Raw genomic sequence first — 19,338 nt, 5'->3', positions numbered from 1 at the left:
TCATTTAGTCTACATACGAGATTTCTCATATTTTCCCAGGTCACTAAAAGTATTTCTTTAGATTTGTGATAATGAAACACAGTACAAATAACATTCATGTTTTAATGCTCTCGGTTACATTTCATGTTATAAAACATTACACATTCTAAAATTATTAAAGCTATCAATATATTATATATATACTATATATATATATATATATATATATATATATATATATATATATATATATATATATATATATATATATATATATATATATATATATATATATATATATATATATATATATATATATATATATATATGTATATATATATATATATATATATATATATATATATATATATATATATATATATATATATATATATATATATATATATATATATATATATATATATATATACGTTTACCCAGACCAAATAGCAAACACAAATATCGAAATCACTATATCGAGAGGACAAGAATTAAATCTTTACTTATATCTTGTGGTCATCGCTGAAGTTCTTCGAATGACTGGAATATTAATCAGAAGATTAAAAAAGAAATTCAGGTAAGGAATGAATTAGAGGGAACAGCGAAAGCTAAGCATTTCATAAATAATTATAATATTTACAAGTTTATTAGTTTAACTGAACTGCTGTTTTACTCCCAGCTCATGCATCAAAACACAGCACGCTATTGTGCGATATGGGGAATGTTACGCTTGAATAAGGAAAAAGCTGAAAAAACACCAGATTATTCATAGAGAGCGATTTAAAGGCCTATAAGACTAGAATTTTGTGTCTTTACTTCAGGCGAATATTTTGGGATATGAGCCGGGATTATTCTTAATGAAATCTTGAATCTCGTGCTTGATTTGGCTGCGCCGAGAATTGGGCACTCCTTCGGACTAAAGGAGAAAGTCTTACATTAAGAATTTTCTAAGATTTCGTTAGTGATGAAATGAAACAAGCACATCTTGAATGCGGAATGTTATGTAAAGACGCATAGGCTATGACACTTCGCTCCTCATGGATATATGGGGAAGGAAACCGTAACGAGATCATACAGAATTCTATACAGTATATATTTGAGACAGGTCATTGGTATTATGTACAGCACAGTCTGGCGCTACGAGAAACTGAAAACTTGTCAGACTTAGGTCAAGTCTACAATAAAGCTGATTTAGAAATGTTATCAAATCGTACATTATCTAAGGTTAATAATATTCACTTCTACTGGAATGGAAAATTCAGCAAAATATAGTTGCCCTCAGTTTCGGTAAGAACTGAGAGGAACAGGGTATGAACAAAATTTTAGGCTATAGACTTAAATGTGAGTCCTTCTGCTGCTATGGGTTTTATTATCATTGTTAAGGATATTGCAGTTTCACTGCCAATGCCTTCTGACTGTTTACCTAAAGCTACATTAATATTCATGTTATTAAGGTTGTTCACAATATACGTTTGAGTGTATCACAAAAACCACTAGCTTTGACACTGTTAACTAATGCTGTATTTCCTGAAAGTTCAAAAGTAGTAGTTTGTTGTGAAATGCAAATAGATTTATTCATGATTTCCTTAGAATCGGTTTATTCCTTTCACTACAAATGACAAATTTCAATAAAAGGAATTTTAGGGCCACTGAACTTACACATAAATGAAAATGAAAATCAGAAAAAAATGCAGTTTGCCAAAATGATGTGTTTTATTTTGTTCATTAAAATATATTGAAGGAACAATTGAATCGCCTTCAGTAAATTTGTGACATCAAGGTCATCTGCACTGCCACTGTGGATGCACAAAAAATTTTAAACAGCTTATTAAAACCCTTCAATACTGAGGTCTTGTACATGACCAACTACGTAGGAATGGTAGAACGACAGAAGTTAATGCTGTTTAGCGTTGGATTCAGGATAAAAATATTTATTTTAAATCATAGTTTTGCTAAGTAATATCAAATGGGTGCATATTTGAGAATTATGGGTCCGGGAAGCGAAGGATTTAAAGGAAAAGTGCTGATAGGTACGTCATCTTATATACAATATAATATTGGCTAATCTACAAATTTTAAACGAGAAATATTGTAAGATTAAAAGTTTGCAACCCATTTCCAGCAAGATCAACCGGCAAAGTTTTTCTTATATGATTACTTCATTTTCATAAACAGTTTTTTCTAAACTTCCCAAACTTTGGATGTTTATATTACACGGTTAAACGACATTTCCAGGTTGATACTTTAAATTCAGGGCAATTTTATTGGTCTTTTGGGGATTTGTGCATGGTTGTTTTTTATTATTGCGTTGCATAATAAGTGAAGAAAGCAGAGAGTAGGTGTTTGCATTATAGAATTGCTGAAGTTTAATTTTTTCTTTGCTCGCGGAGTAAGCCAAAACGTAGCCGCTGCTCTGAATCTTTCAACTTCAAATACATCTTGCTATACACTTTTAATTGATGTATGCTAGAACAGTGACTTTTTCTAATGAAGTTTCAAATGTATGTGACTTGTATGACTAAGAATTTATATCAACTTTCAATGAAAATGGTATTGATTTGTCAAAATTATGTTTTCTCTGAATAAGCTCAAGGGGAATTTCCACGAATTTTAATAAAGACTAAAAATGCGTTACTTTTCTGCTTCTTCTTTAAGATTAATCCACAGGAGTACGGGTAAAAGGCTCATCTAGACCGAGTTCTTTGTCACTCTTACCGATGTCATACGACATCATAGCGATGAGTTATAGAGGGTTTACTTTACTACAATGTTACTGGTTATTGAGAGAGAGAGAGAGAGAGAGAGAGAGAGAGAGAGAGAGAGAGAGAGAGAGAGAGAGAGACTTGTCCTTGGGATAACATATCATTGCACTACAGAAGGTGGCGAAGCAGGAGTAAGGGCAGGAGATGCAAGGTATTTAGCTTCTGGCCTGACGAGAAGATAAGAAAGCGCTGTTCTAGGATCTGGAGGATACCCACTTGTGCTGGTTGGATAGACGCAGCTGGTGAAATAACTTCCTGAAAGTAAGTTGAAGAAAGTAAGCATACTAGTACAACGAATGGTGTAGAGAATTATCATTGTGTATACTATTAAGATCTTAACTCTTATATAAATGAAGTTAGATATAAAATTTTTCTTTTTTTTTTAGTCACAATGTTCAATTCGTCATGAAAGCCTATGGTATTTCTTTGCAGCTTTCGTACAATCAGTTTTCTCAATTATCTCAAAACTTTCTTTAATTAATTTTTCCGGAACTGACCATGAGCGCTTGAACTTTGTCGCAAATAATCCTTTAATTTTCCTGTACTGGTGACTGTACATGTACCATATGCATGAGAATGTTTTAGGAAAAAATTGTACACTGCATTATCAGTGAGAGAAATTTCACTGAGCATGAATTCCTAGCAGATGGGTATTGGAGACTTATGCAGGTAAAAAAGAATGAATGCATTTAGATATTATTTGCATACCAGCAACTGAAAAGCAAGATATGAAGGCTTGACTTGCCTTAGTTCAAGTACTGAAGGAAAATTATTTTGTATAGAATACAGTCTGGTTTCTCTCAAAATTGTAAACGTGAAAATAATATTTATATCACTTTTTAAATTTTGGACAGTAATTAAATCCTGTACAGAAGGAGGCAGCTGTCATGATATTCACCAAGATCTTAATTTAGTATCAGGTAATACATAAATTGCAGAAAAAAGTTTTCATATTTTTTTTATATTGGTACTTGATGGAAGTAGGCATAATGCAAACGATACCCTAGCATTTCCTAAATCTAGCAAATGAAACATTATAATTCTTTAGGCCAAATGGAAATATGTAACTTACTAGCCATATCCGCTGCAGACATAATTGTAGGAGGTGAATGATGTTGGACTGATGAATAAAGACTAGTGGCAAGGTTTGCTGTAGAAAACGGATGTATTGCTCTGAAAGTCTCTTGTGGTGTTGGTGAGGAAGTTTTGACTCCCTGAGGCTCGGATTCGGAACCTTTCTTGTCACTGTAACGAACAAAAGCTCTGGCCTCTTCACCACTGGATGTCTCAGGCTCCTCCTCTCGATTTGATACTTCTGAAAACTTTTTAAATGCCCCTTCATCTGATGGTGGATCTACATGTATGGGACTTCTTGGAGGGCTTGACTCTCTAGAATGACTGTCAACATCTATTTTTGGGCTGGATGGCGATGCAGACCTGCTTTGAGAAGGTGGTGGTGATATTGTTAGTCCATCTCTGACTCTTTGTTCCCTGTCAAAACAGTGAAACTGTTGTAGACGGAGGTGTTCTAGATCACGGGCTGACAGCCCCAAATATGGATTATCCAGAGGGAATCTGGATAAAACACTTGTAGCTGAGATATCTGAAGCATACTTTGGAACAGGTGATGCTAAACTGGGAGCAAGGTTAGGAGAGCCAGAATGGGGTACTGAGGGGGAAGATAAACCTGGTGAACCTAATGCAGGACTTACTGCAGATCCTGGAAGTCCAGAGGAGGATGAAGAGGTTGCTAAGTGAGGTGTTGTTAAATGTGATGGAAGGGGAGATGAGGATAATCTAGAAAGTCCAAACACATCATGTGAAGTTAATCTGGAGAAGAGAGATGAGTCAGCTGGACTAATTTTGGTCAAACTTAAAGATTCTGTGGTGGGAAGTTTTGTTAGTCCTAGGGCATCTGCCGAACTCAACCTTGAGAGGACTACAGGATCTACTGGCGGATACTGAAATCCATGAAGGTGGGGAGGGAATAGAGGTGGTGGAGGGAGCAGGGGTCTGTGGAGCTCTCCTGGTGATTTTTCTGGTACAGAAGGTAAACCAGGCGGAGGAAGTAAATGTGCAGGGGAATAGAAGGGTCTCAGGCTTTCAAGCATCGGCTGGAACATCGGTAACTGAAAATGATATCTGAAAATGAAAAAAAAAATTCCCATTAATTCTATAACAGTATATATGTGTGTGTGAGCTTGATTAATGAAATGTTCTTAAGTACTCATAGCTTTCTATAAAAGAATAGTGTCCTTCATACTATGGTAAAAAATTCAATGCAACGTTTTACATTTACAATTATAGTGAACAGCAGATAACAGGTTAAAATGCTAACAGAAGTTTTTTACTTTTACCGTGTGTCTTTTTTTGAAAGGCTCTTAGCTTTTCTTCTTGGTCTGTACTTGTAATCTGGATGCTCCTTCATATGTAAGGCCCTGTAGGAGAAAACGGATATTAGAAAAGCTACATTAGCTAAATATGTAGACAAAACATTACTATTGACTAATAAACTTAATGTATAAGAAGTTGATGATTGTCAAATCACGTAAAACCCTTTTCATATATATCTGAACCTTTGGACTTACCAAAAAATCTGAGGCTTTCGGTATAATAACTAGATTAAGGTATGAACTATATGTTGCTGTTATTCAACACATCACCAGATTTTAAACTTCTAATGAGTTCTTGGACGCACTCTCTTTATCAGAAGGTGTGTTTAATAAAGATGTCCTCCATAAAAAGTGTCTCCTGTGGTTAAATTAAAGTGTAAATTAGAAGAAATATGAGGTTGTTTCAGTGATTAAATTATAGCATTTAGGTTCATTTCTTGACGAAAGATGGAATTTGTGTCGAAAAAGGCTTTTAAATAAAACTGATTTCTTTTCTTGTGGTTTCAAAATGAATATTATTTACAAGGATTTTACTAGCGTCGTGTGCCAACGTCATGCTTAATTCTTGTAAATTTGACAAGAGTTGCTAAAGTCTTTTTAAATAGTTTTTTAGATTCTTTTCTTCTAAAAGAGAGTCTTGCATCTCTCTCAGGGGTTTTTGTGCGGCTGACTGTTTGATGAGAAAGTCCTTGGAAGTACTTATCCAGTTGTACTGAAATCTAGATTCTTTAGACAGGCCTCCTTCAAAGGTTCTTTGTGGCAGCTTTGATTTTTGCATGGCATCACTCTTGAATACTCGTTAAGGAGCCCACTCAAGATACAGAGGTAATTAGTGAAACTTTTTGTATGCTATGCTGAGGAAACCTTCCTTATCTAATCCTGGATCAAGATCTCCGCAAGTCCTGTTACGACAGCAGGAAGAAGAATTACTCCACCAAGCTCTTCATATCGTGAAAATTTTCGAGACAATTCTTGAACTGTCGTGCTGGCAGGTAAATTCTTGATGAGCATTACTGTACTTGACATCTGCACACCAGGATTAGTGAGTGCAACTAATGGTATACCATTTTGTTCCAAAAACTGTCTGGTTTCATAAAAAAAAATCCGAGATTTTCCTAATGGAAGATTTACTCCAGTCAACTTACCACAAACTGCTCGAACAATTCCCCAGCATCATCTTCTGTGACAGAGTACCAAAGATTACCGTCAAACAACTTTCCAGTTTGAGTTACAGGTTCTGCTTCCTTAAGTTTTTCCTCCACCATCTGCCTAGGAGAATTTTTTCCATCTGATGCTTCTTCCTCATCAACTGGCTTCATGTTTCTTCACCTGAACTCAGCGTCATTCAAAAACATTTTTTGTATATGATTAGCTTTCTCAATTCCCTTTAAGTTTTAAATCCAACATATGGCATATTTTATTTTGAGATTTATTCTTGAATGTGTGCATTTAAGTGGCTTTAGAAATTCTTTGATACTCTGCTTTGCCATGCCGCTAACCCCTCCTGCCATACTCTGCACCTCTCTTGTGTCTTGACCACATTACAAAAATACTGCATCAGGGTCTTTGGGACCTTCTATTTTACATCTTAAGTGCTACCATCAGATTTCCTTGACACCATGAGACTCTTCAGGTAATCTAGATCAGAAACCTCCTTTTTTTTGGTTTACAATTTTCACATCAGCCTCCTATTGATCTGATTTCTCAGTCTCATTGTTTGCTTGTTCTTCTAGTTAAGGAGTTTTTCCATGAATGGCTTCTTCTTCTGGATTTATATTTGTTAACTTCTGGAAATCCTTGAGGCTAGAATCATTTTCAACCCTTGTAGCTTTTTGGAGCTCCATCTTTTGCTTTTCTTCTCACTAGTACCTTCAAAATCAAATGCATTTTTGTTGTTATTAAGAGCATCTTTTGCAACATTTAGTTGTAACTATATATATATATATATATATATATATATATATATATATATATATATATATATATATATATATATATATATATATATATATATATATATATATATATATATATATATATATATATATATATATATATATATATATATATATATATATATATATATATATATATATATATATATATATATATATATATATATATATATATATATATATATATATATATATATATATATATATATATATATATATATATATATATATATATATATATATATATATATATATATATATATATATATATATATATATATATATATATATATATATATATATATATATATATATATATATATATATATATATATATATATATATATATATATATATATATATATATATATATATATATATATATATATATATATATATATATATATATATATATATATATATATATATATATATATATATATATATATATATATATATATATATATATATATATATATATATATATATATATATATATATATATATATACATATATATATATATATATATATATATATATATATATATATATATATATATATATATATATATATATATATATATATATATATATATATATATATATATATATATATATATATATATATATATATATATATATATATATATATATATATATATATATATATATATATATATATATATATATATATATATATATATATATATATATATATATATATATATATATATATATATATATATATATATATATATATATATATATATATATATATATATATATATATATATATATATATATATATATATATATATATATATATATATATATATATATATATATATATATATATATATATATATATATATATATATATATATATATATATATATATATATATATATATATATATATATATATATATATATATATATATATATATATATATATATATATATATATATATATATATATATATGTATATATATATATATATATATATATATATATATATATATATATATATATATATATGTATATATATATATATATATATATATATATATATATATTTATATATATATATGATATCTAATTTCATATATATATATATATATATATTATATATATATTCTATATATATATATATATAAACGCCTGTATATATATATGTATATATAGGGCGTATGTATATAATATATATATATATATATAGATATATAAATATATATATATATATATATATATATAAATATATATATATATATGGAATGTATATGATTTTCTATATATATACCAAATTTACTAAAGCCTAGTATTTTTATAGGGATATGATATATATATAGAAAATGTGGATTCCCGATATTCACAAATATATCTTCAATGGTATTCTATATATATATATATAATCAAATATAATATATATATAATAGGTATATTTATATCTATATATATGCACTATATATACATCATTATAGTTTATGAGGGCGATATATATAAGACAATATACAATATATATATATATATATAAAATATACATATATATATATATATATATATATATATATAAATATAGCTTATGTAAAAACATATATATATCAAGGATATGTATATATTAATGTATATATAAAATTTAAGGAAGGTATAGGTCTGTATAAGAAAAATATAATCAGATTTGTATATATACCACCTAATCTATATATAAATGTATATATATTCATATATGGCACCTGACAGGTATATATATTTGGTATAATCTATATATATATATTTATATGCCACCTAGCCTATATATGTGAGCTATATCACTATGTATCAGTTCTATAATAGTGATATATAAATCACTTGTCAGAGTCACTACACATACACACATACAATATAATATATATATATATATATATATATATATATATATATATATATATATATATATATATATATATATATATATATATATATATATATATATATATATATATATATATATATATATATATATATATATATATATATATATATATATATATATATATATATTTATGATATATATATATATATATATATATATACGGACGAGGAATATACTATATGACGCACTAACTATATATCCTGATTCCTCGTCCGTCGCTGGTCTGATCCCACGGGATGTGGACTATTATAACTTAAAAATATATATATATATAAAATATATATATATATATATATATTAAAGGACGTATATTGTATATATATATATAAATATATATATATATATATATATATATGTATATATGTATATATATATATATATATATATGATATATATATATATATATATATATATATATATATATATATATATATATATATATATATATATATATATATATATATATATATATATATATATATATATATATATACACTTATTAATTTATTTTTTTACAGTTGCTATATATATAGATCCTAATATCGAAACTATTCCATTTGGTTTTGATTAGATGAAATAGACTTGTCCGTTCAACCATCATATATATACACGTATGTACAAATATATACATTCAAACAAACATACCAACACACATATACACACGCATATATATATATATATATATATATGCATATATATATATATGTTCAACCTCTATATGTATATAACTTAATATTAATTTTCCCTTGGTATATAGACGGGATATATATATATAAGTTGTTTTCAAGATGTTGTCCAAATAGCCGGCCAGTCGACATTATAGTATATAATATATATAAATTTTTCTAATTTAGCTATTATATATATATATATACTATATATATATTCTGTTTTGCTATATCCTTTGTTAATATATTCATATTATATATATATATAATATATTTATATATATAAGATAAAACAGACCAAGCCATAGCTGAGACGCTCCTAACCCTGACTCGAAACTGATGTATTAGGTGTCCTCTATATACCTATATATGTATTCCTTATATATAGTAAGACTAATTAAACCCAGAGGACCGAAGCAGCATAATGTAATTGATCACTGCATCATGGAAGTCAATAGTAAGTCTAATTCTTGCAAGTGATTCACCAGTGTTCTGTTCCTTTAACTCTCTCATTTTCCCTTGTTCATTTTCCCTCTCAAAGAAATTCCATACTAAGAACCTAGTATTGAAAATTCCCCTCATGAAGTCATCTAATAATTTAATTCAGTGTTGTCAAGTGATATAATATTTAAAATACCCCCATGGTATTAAAAGTGTTATTTCTGATATAATATAAATATTCCTTGTAATTAAATATTATAGAGAGAGATTCTTTATATATAAGTGTAACCTGGATTATTTATTCCCAGATGTGCATGTTATTGAAGCCTGGTTTTTTCCCTCTTGTTTGGAGATATTTGCAATCCTAGTGCCTGGAAGCAACGTTCACATCCTATTGAACATCAGCTGTTACAAGAGAGAACTTAGAAGAGACTAAATCTGTTGTGCATTTGTGTAGAATTAATGTACTGTTCTGATTAGTGACTAATATTTGTGGCTGTGTTCAACTCCTGTAAATGATCCATTTAATTTATTTATATTTGTCTGTAACTATATATATATTTAATTAATTTATATATTCTATATAAATATATATTCTTGTACCAATTTTGTTTCAATATGGCGACCTTTCCATTGTAGTTTATATATATTTATAGCTTTGTTGGCTTTAGAAGATATTATATCTCGGTGAAGGCAAGGCATAGTAACTAATAATTCAGTATATTATAAATAATGGACCACCCATGTTAATAGTGGATGTGATTTTCTCTGATATATATAACTTAAATTTTACTAAATCACCGTTGATATTAATAACTTAGAAATAAATGTTGAAATTGATTATCTTAATCATCTGTTCTTCCAATAATCTCCCGACAAAACGCCAAGTTGTTCTATTAATATCTTGCTGAATAAGCTTGAGTTAGGTAGCAAAAGTCCTAGAAAATCTTTGAATCTTAAAATAGAATAAAAACTACTTAGAATAGGTGATGCAGCTTTATATGTTTGATGATTGGTCAGAGGTGGATGATCAACATTTATTAATTTGCAGCCCTCCAGCCTCAGTAGTTTTTAAGAACTGAGGGCGGACAGAAAAGTGTGGACGGACAGACAAAACCATCACAATGGTTTTCTTCTACAGAAACCTAAAATCAACTGGGCTGGGGATAAAAGGTTGTTTATTCTAATAATGCACTAGAAGGGAACATCATTAAGTTTATTTTTATAAAAGACAGCTTATGTAAAAACATGAATATTAGTCAAGGAATGTATAAACTAGATTCATCAACTGTAATATTAATGTGTAAAATTTAAGGAAGGTAGTAGGTCTGTACAAGAAAAACGATAATCAGATTTGTAGCCAGACCACCTAATCTAGGCCACAAATGTGTCTACGGCTTCACACTCTGGCACCTGACAGGTGGGGTTATTTGGTTTCCAACGGTCTATAGTTTGTTTATAGTGCCACCTAGCCTATATATTGTGAGCTTCTATCACTATGTATCAGTTCTTGGTAATGAGTGATGTATAAATCACTTGTCAGAGTCACTGCACACACACACACACACTTCAGGCCAAGTCCTCCTATATCACGAAAGGATATATATATAAAACGTCTTCCCCTATATAGCAAAAGGAAGCTATAAAAGCAATACCACTGTAAGATATATATATGAAAGGGCGCTTCATATATGGTCTGGGTATATAACATAGCATAACGAATACCTCATATAAATAATATATATATTTGATATCCAGCTATACAGGAATATACCCAGCCATATATACACCGATATATTGCACCCCAAGACCCTATATCAGACATGCCTGACCACATATCTATATAGTGCCATTATAGCCCTGGAGCAGTGCCACGTCCGGGTCCATTCCAACGTGGAGCAACCACAAGAATCACAACCTGTGCCTGCCTTAATTTGGTGCCAGAGCCAGTGCCAGATCATGTCATGGACCCTCCATGGGAGATCCACCCAACTTCACTGACGTTAACTGTAGCTACTGATTCCTCGGCACCCGACGGTTCTTCTTCCACGTCACTGTTATCAACTTAAAATGAACCTCTGGTAGCATATGGAAAATATATTATTTCTCTGGTAGACCAGAACTGGCCTACCAGGATTTGTAGACCTCTCTGCTTGTAAGTGTCACAGCAGCAGGAGTAAGGAGCCCTCAGGAGCCTTTAGGTTACCCCCTGACTATATATCCCAACAGCCCTTCTGTTGTCTCTCCAGATATATGCCTCCCATCACCTCCTAGGACTGTCATAGATAGTATCTTGATAACCCAAATAAGAAGAAAAGGGTGGATAGTTCCGGTATATATATATATTGTAATATATGGTACCCATGCCCTGTTGGCACATTGCCTATTCCATCTCAGAGTGATCCTGGCTCCTGCCCAGTGAGGTAGCTGATACCTCTGCTTCACATAATTTGTATATAACTATATATAAGTTTTATATATATATATATATATATATATATATATATATATATATATATATATATTCATTGCCATATATATATTATATATATACACGCTATATATATATAATATATAATATTCCATATATATATAGATAATTTTATATATATATATATATTAACCACCATGTCAAGGAAGTTTCTATATACACTTATTAATTTATTTTTTACAGTTAGTGTAAGAAACAACTAGATCCTAATATCGAAACTATTCCATTTGGTTTTGATTAGATGAAATTTAGACTTTGTCTAGGAATTCAACCATCAAGCTGTACAGCACGTATGTACAAATATATACATTCAAACAAACATACTGTCACACACACAGCTGCATTGCATAAGATATATATATATATATATATATATATATATATATATATATATATATATATATATATATATATATATATATGCTATTATAAATATTACTGTTCAACCTCTTCTTGTATCGTAACTTAATATTAATTTTCCCTTTGGTGCTAGGAAGACGGGAGTAGATTCCCACACAAGTTGTTTTCAAGATGTTGTCCAAATAGCCGGCCAGTCGACATTAAAGTTGGGGTACGGAATTCATAAGGGACAAATTTTTTCTAATTTAGCTCTTAGGCACATTCCCCTTGAAATCTACTTTCCTTGTATTCTGTTTTGCTAGCGAGTCCTTTGTTCAATTTCAGACCGTGCCTTGGTTAGACAATGGCCAACGCATTTGCGGGGCGGAGCTTCAAGAAGAGGAGCCCAAAACAGACCAAGCCAAGCTGAGACGCTCCTTAACCCTGACTCGAAACTGATGTGCTTAGGGTGTCCTCTACGGCACCTCTTTGTTGTTTTTCCTTTATGCTCGAGTGAAGACTAATTAAAACCCAGAGGACCGAAGCAGCATAATGTAATTGATCACTGCATCATGGAAGTCAATAGTAAGTCTAATTTTTGCAAGTGATTCACCAGTGTTCCATTCCTTTAACTGAATCTCATTTTCCCTTGTTTATTTTCCCTCTCTAAGAAATTCCATACTAAGAACCTGGTATTGAAAATTCCCCTCATAAAGTCATCTAATAATTAATTCAGTGTTGTCAAGTGATATAACCTTTAAAATACCCCCATGGTGTTAAAAGTGTTATTTCTGATGTAAGTAAAACTGCATTCCTTGTAATTAAATATTACTAGAGAGAGATTCTTTTATATATAAGTGTAACCTGGATTATTTATTCCCAGATGTGCATGTTCGCCTTGAAGCCTGGTTTTTTCCCCTCTTGTTTGGAGATATTTGCAATCCTCAGTGCCTGGAAGCAACGTTCACATCCTTTGAACATCAGCTGTTACAAGAGAGAACTTAGAAGAGACTCAAATCTGTTGTGCATTTGTGTAGAATTAATGTACTCGTTCTGATTAGGACTAATATTTCTGGCTGCTGTTCAACTCCTGTAAATGATCCATTTTAATTCTTTATTTTGTCTGTAACTAGTTTCAGTAAGTTTAATTAATTTACGATATTCTGTAAAATGAATATATTCTTGTACCAATTTGTTTCAAGCTGGCGACCTTTCCATTGTAGTTTCTTATGTTATTTATAGCTTTGTTGGCTTTAGAAGACAGGTTACTTGGGTCTCCGGTGAAGGCAAGGCATAGTGAACTAATAATTCAGTATATTACCGTAAATAATGGACCACCCACGTAATAGTGGCGATGCCTTGCCAGTGATCTCTGAAAATTAACTACTAGCTTTTGCCAAGCTATCACAGAGATATTAATAACTTAGAAATAAATTAAAGTAATTAAAATTGGAAATTAAATCTTAATCATCCCATGCAATAATCTCCCAGACAAAGAAGGATACAGGCCAAGGTAAGTTAATATTAATATCATTGTTAAATGAATAAGATCGAGTTAGGTAGCAAAAGTCCTAGAGAGGTGAGTGTTGAATTTACAATTGATGAATAGGAAAAGTTAGGAAAAATTGTGGTGATGTAGCTGTCCAGATTCCATTAGCAGACGATCCCGAAGTCAGAGAGCCGAGTTATCGAGTCAGATATTTATTATTTTGCTATTCACCGGCCAACGAGTAGTGCATAATATTAAATTTTTGAAGTAATTAGCTTAGTGCATGACAAAAGAGGAGCACGTGCGCCCAGCGTTTCTTTCATAGGTTAGGACGGACAATTTTGTAAGTCCATAGGATACAGGACAAGAACCGCTGGCGACCCTTAGCGAGACGGCGAGAATTCATCTCACTCGAGTGCGAATCATGTTCATTTTGCTTGCGTTTCGTATTAATTTGGCGTGCGTGTCATAAGTAACATAAATAGCAGTATTAGTGTTTAACTTCATTATTTGCCTTTTACATCAACGTAAATTGGTCCAGTTGAAAAGTCATGTGTTCGTTCCTTTGCATCATAAAGGGCCCCTAAGTGAGCATAGCAGATGAGCGTAGTAGAATTAATTACGGCTGCTAGCAAATCATAAAATATTTTGCTTTCCATCTTTTCACAACATGCAGTAACTCGCGTTCGTAGTGTTTTAAGCTTACAATTTACATTTTCACCTCAGCCTCGGTCATGTTATAAGAGAATTCGGTGTTTCATTTCTTGTGTTGTTGACTTTAACAAAAGGCTGCGAAGTAAGGGCAAGTAAGTTTGTATTCCCATAAAACACTGACTTCAACGTTGAAACCATATATTTCAGGCACTCTCCATGCAACTTCAGGCCAAGTCCTCCCTCCTCACGAAAGGACGGCCACCAAAAACGTCTTCCCCTTACAGCAAAAGGAAGCTGACAAAAAGCAATACCACTGTAAGACATGCAAACTGAAAGGGCGCTTCACAAATTGGTCTGGGTGCCCTAACAAGCTACACTCAGCGAACACCTCAATTAAATCAATTTCAAAAGGGTTTGACCTCCAGCTAGGACAGGAATCTCTGACCCAGCCAAATTCCAGTACACCGAGGGGTATTGCACCCCCAAGACCCTCGTCAGACATGCCTGACCACAAATCTATGCCAGTGCCACTTGATAGCCCTGAGCAGTGCCACGCCGGGTCCATTCTCAACGTGGAGCAACCACAAGAATCACAACCTGTGCCTGCCCCTAATTTGGTGCCAGAGCCAGTGCCAGATCATGTCATGGACCCTCCTATGGGAGATCCACCCAACTTCACTGAGTTGATCATCGCTACTTGTGAGCCTCTGGCACCCGACGGTTCTTCTTCCACGTCACTGTCATCTACTAAGGATGAACCTCTGGTGGAGCATATGGCTACACCTTCTCTGGTAGACCAGGAACTGGCCTACCAGGATGCAGAAACTGAGACCTCTCTTGCTCCAAGTGTCACAGCAGCAGGAGTAAGGAGCCCTCCAGGAGCCTTTAGGGTTACCCCTGACTTCGATCCCAACAGCCCTTCTGTTGTCTCTCCAGAGCCGTGCCTCCCATCACCTCCTAGGACTGTCATAGATAGTTCTTGGAGGAACCCAAAGAAGAAGAAAAAGGGGTGGAAGAGTTCCGGTCACCCAAGTTAGAGCCACAAGCTTTCCATGGTACCCATGCCCTGTTGGCACATTGCCTCCCTTTTCCATCTCAGAGTGATCCTGGCTCCTGCCCAGAGGAGGTAGCTGGAGTGACCTCTGCTTCACATAATTTGTATCCAACTCCTAGGCAAAGTTTTGTAGTAAGTAGTAGTAACCTGGAAATTTTAAGTCTTGTAATGGGTAAAAATGTAATAATATTCATTGCCACATATCAGAGCTATTAAGCTCATGACACGCTTGGCACAGTGCCTCAATGGAGGAAAATATTCCAATACTCAAAGCCAGAGGAGTTTAAGGGGTGCCTCTCTCGTCAAATATTAACCACCATGTCAAGGAAGTTTCTTAACCCTTCAAGTTACTCATTTGTCTAATACGTCTGTACATTCTAGTGTAAGAAATCATGTAATTCATAAGACTCTTGTATGTTAGCTACTTCATTGTCATTAAAGTTGGTGCTATGGCAGTGTTCTGATAGATGATGTCATAACAAGACAGATTTTAATGTACCATTTGTCTAGGAATGAATTTCACTGTCATCAGAGACAGCAAGTAAATATCCGTAGACACCTTTAAGTAGTGTTAGGATTTTCCCTTAGTAAGTTAGTAAAGCTTGTGTTCTGTCCTAGTAGTTAGCTAGCTGCATTGCAAGGGCAAGACCCATTCAGGGAGAAGAGTAAAGTAGTCGAGGTGAACAGCTTGCTTAGTACAGACCTTCATGTCCGAAAGGGAATGAAGGCCTTCTTAAGGGAGGAAACTATTATAAACATTGCTGTTCAACCTGTTTTTTCATCATAACTTAATATTAATTTTCCCTTATTGCTACGAAGACGGGAGTAGATTCCCATGCAAGAGGTGTAAAGCGGGAAGATGTTGTTTTCAAGATGTTGTCCAAATAGCCAGCCAGTCGACATTAAAGATGGGGAAAGGAATTCATTAGGGAGAAAATTTGTCTATTTTAGCTCTTAGGCACAATCCCTTTAAAATCTACTTTTCCTGTGATCTGTTTTGCTGGTGAGTCTTTTGTTCAATTTCAGACGGTTGGCTAGAAAATGGCTAACGCATTTGCGGGGCAGAGCTTCAAGAAGAGGAGCCCAAAAGAGACCAAGCCAAGCTGAGATGCTCCTCAACCCTGACTCCAAACTGATGTGTTCAGGGTGTCCTCTACTGCGCCTCTTTGTTTTTCCCTTTACACTCGAGTAAAGACTATTATTAAAACCCAGAGGACCAAAGCATTATGGAAGTCAATAGTAAGTCTGATTTTTGCAACCAATTCACCAGTGTTCCATTCCTTTGACTGAATCTCTCATTTTTCCTTGTTTATTTTCCCTCTCTAAGAAATCTCATACTTAAGAACCTGGTATTGAAACTTCCTACTATAAAGTCCAACTAGCAATTAAATTCAGTGTTGTCCAGTGATACAACCTTTAAAATACCCCCATGGTGTTAAAAGTATTATTTCTGATACAAGTAAAACTCCATTCCTTGCAATTAAACATTACTAGAGAGAGATTCTATTATACGGTAGCCACCAAAAGGAATTGCCACTTCAGAAAATTGAGAGAAAAAAAAATTTTATGAAAAAGTAAATATTCATGAAAAATCAAATAATAAAGTAATTACAACAAAATTCAGGGTTAACATTCACCAACCCCTACCCTGATACTTGGTGGGTATGCCACGACATTTGCGCACCTCCTGAAGTCGCTTGGGGACAGAATCTGCCAACGTCTGTAGGAGCGTGTCGTCAAGGTCGTCCCAGGCTCGCTGTACCTCAGCAGACAACTTCTCAATGGAAGACGTATCCTCGTTATGTAACTTCCTTTTGATAATTGCCCATAAATTTTCTATGGGCGAAATGTCAGGAGAATTCCCTGGCCAGTCGGGAATAAAGTCAATACCGCAATCTTTCAGCCAATTAATGTTTTGCTTCGCTGTATGTGCTGTAGCTCCATCTTGCTGAAAAATGGAGGTCTGGCTGCGTTCAAACGAATTCTCTAAGTGATCGTTCAGTATCGTGAAATACGAATCTTTGTTAATGGTCTTATTCATGGGTAAAAACACTAGAGAACCCTTACCCCCATACCAAAAACAACCCCATACCATAACATACAGTGGGAACTTAACATTCGTGGCGAGTTACTTAGGGTTAAGTGGGTCTCCTTGGTGGGTCCAACGTCGCCTTCTGCCAAACACACTTCCCCTTCGTATTAGCAACAAAGAACGAAGCCTCATCACTCCATAGCACTTTCCTCCATTTGCTGATATCCCAGTCTTTGTGTGAACGTGCAAAAACAACTCTGTCCTTCTTTTGCTTGGCCATGATCTGTGGCTTCCTACGAGCCTTCACTTTTGAGTACTTCAAATCTTTTTTCAACCGCCTTTGAATGGTTCGGACAGAGGCTCCAGCAACTGCCTCAGGATTAGCAGCCTTAAGCTGTTGTGCTGTAAGGGTCAGATTAGTCTCTGTCCCTTGCCAACACCCTCAAACCCCTCTCACTGATGATGGGGGTTCTCCCCGGGATGGTGTCTGCCTTGGGTACCTCCTTACCGCCACTCTCGCAGTACTTTTTCAAAATGTTTCGGATTGTTCTCGGTTTCACACCAGTCTTTGCATTTATTACACCAGTTTTATAACCTTCCTCATGAAGCTGGACCACTCTAGTATGATTTTCAAGTGAAGTATAACCGGTAGACATATTATGAATACATAGCACTGAACCCCAAAAAATGTGAAGGCGTTATTCAACCTGGCGCAAAAAAAAAAAAAAATAAAATAAAAATAACAGATCAGTACTTAACCGCCACCCAGAATTCAGTGAATGAATGAGATATTGTCCTTGAGTGAGACACTACCATTAGGTATGTTGCCAATTAATCAATTTGTCCCAGCCGATTTTTTGCCTCAAGAATATGGAATTGACGTTTTTGCGGTATAATATTATGCTGCTTTTAAGATGGGCAAATCTTTTTGGCGGCTACTGTATATGAGTGTTACCTGGATAATTTATTTCCAGTTGTGCATGTTTGGCTTGAAGCCTGGTTTTCTCCCTCTTGCTTGGAGATATACAGTATGCAGTTCTCAGTGCTTGGGAAGCAAGGTTCACATCCTTCAAATATCAGCTGTTACAAGAGAGACCTTAGAAGAGACTCAAATCTGTTGTGCATTTGTGTAGCAATGTACTTGTCCTGCTTAGGACTGATATTTCTG

The 19,338-nt window shown here is 33.0% G+C and overlaps 1 protein-coding gene across 1 annotated transcript in view; it reads right to left on the bottom strand.

Annotated features, from left to right (window-relative positions):
• Positions 1-409: 409 nt before the first annotated feature.
• The window catches only part of LOC136842596 (uncharacterized), a 177,215-nt gene continuing 158,286 nt past the window's right edge, over positions 410-19,338 (bottom strand). The window contains exons 3-5 of the mRNA XM_067110172.1: positions 5,099-5,179; positions 3,814-4,883; positions 410-2,996 (exon numbers count right to left, since the gene is read on the bottom strand). Of these exons, the coding sequence (XP_066966273.1) occupies positions 2,842-2,996; positions 3,814-4,883; positions 5,099-5,179 (1,306 nt within the window). The 3' untranslated portion in view covers positions 410-2,841. The remainder of the gene's footprint in view (positions 2,997-3,813; positions 4,884-5,098; positions 5,180-19,338) is intronic.

This window comes from Macrobrachium rosenbergii, chromosome 10 (genome assembly GCF_040412425.1).
Source record: "Macrobrachium rosenbergii isolate ZJJX-2024 chromosome 10, ASM4041242v1, whole genome shotgun sequence".
NCBI lineage: Eukaryota > Metazoa > Arthropoda > Malacostraca > Decapoda > Palaemonidae > Macrobrachium > Macrobrachium rosenbergii.
This window is presented reverse-complemented; position numbering and strand designations above follow the sequence as displayed.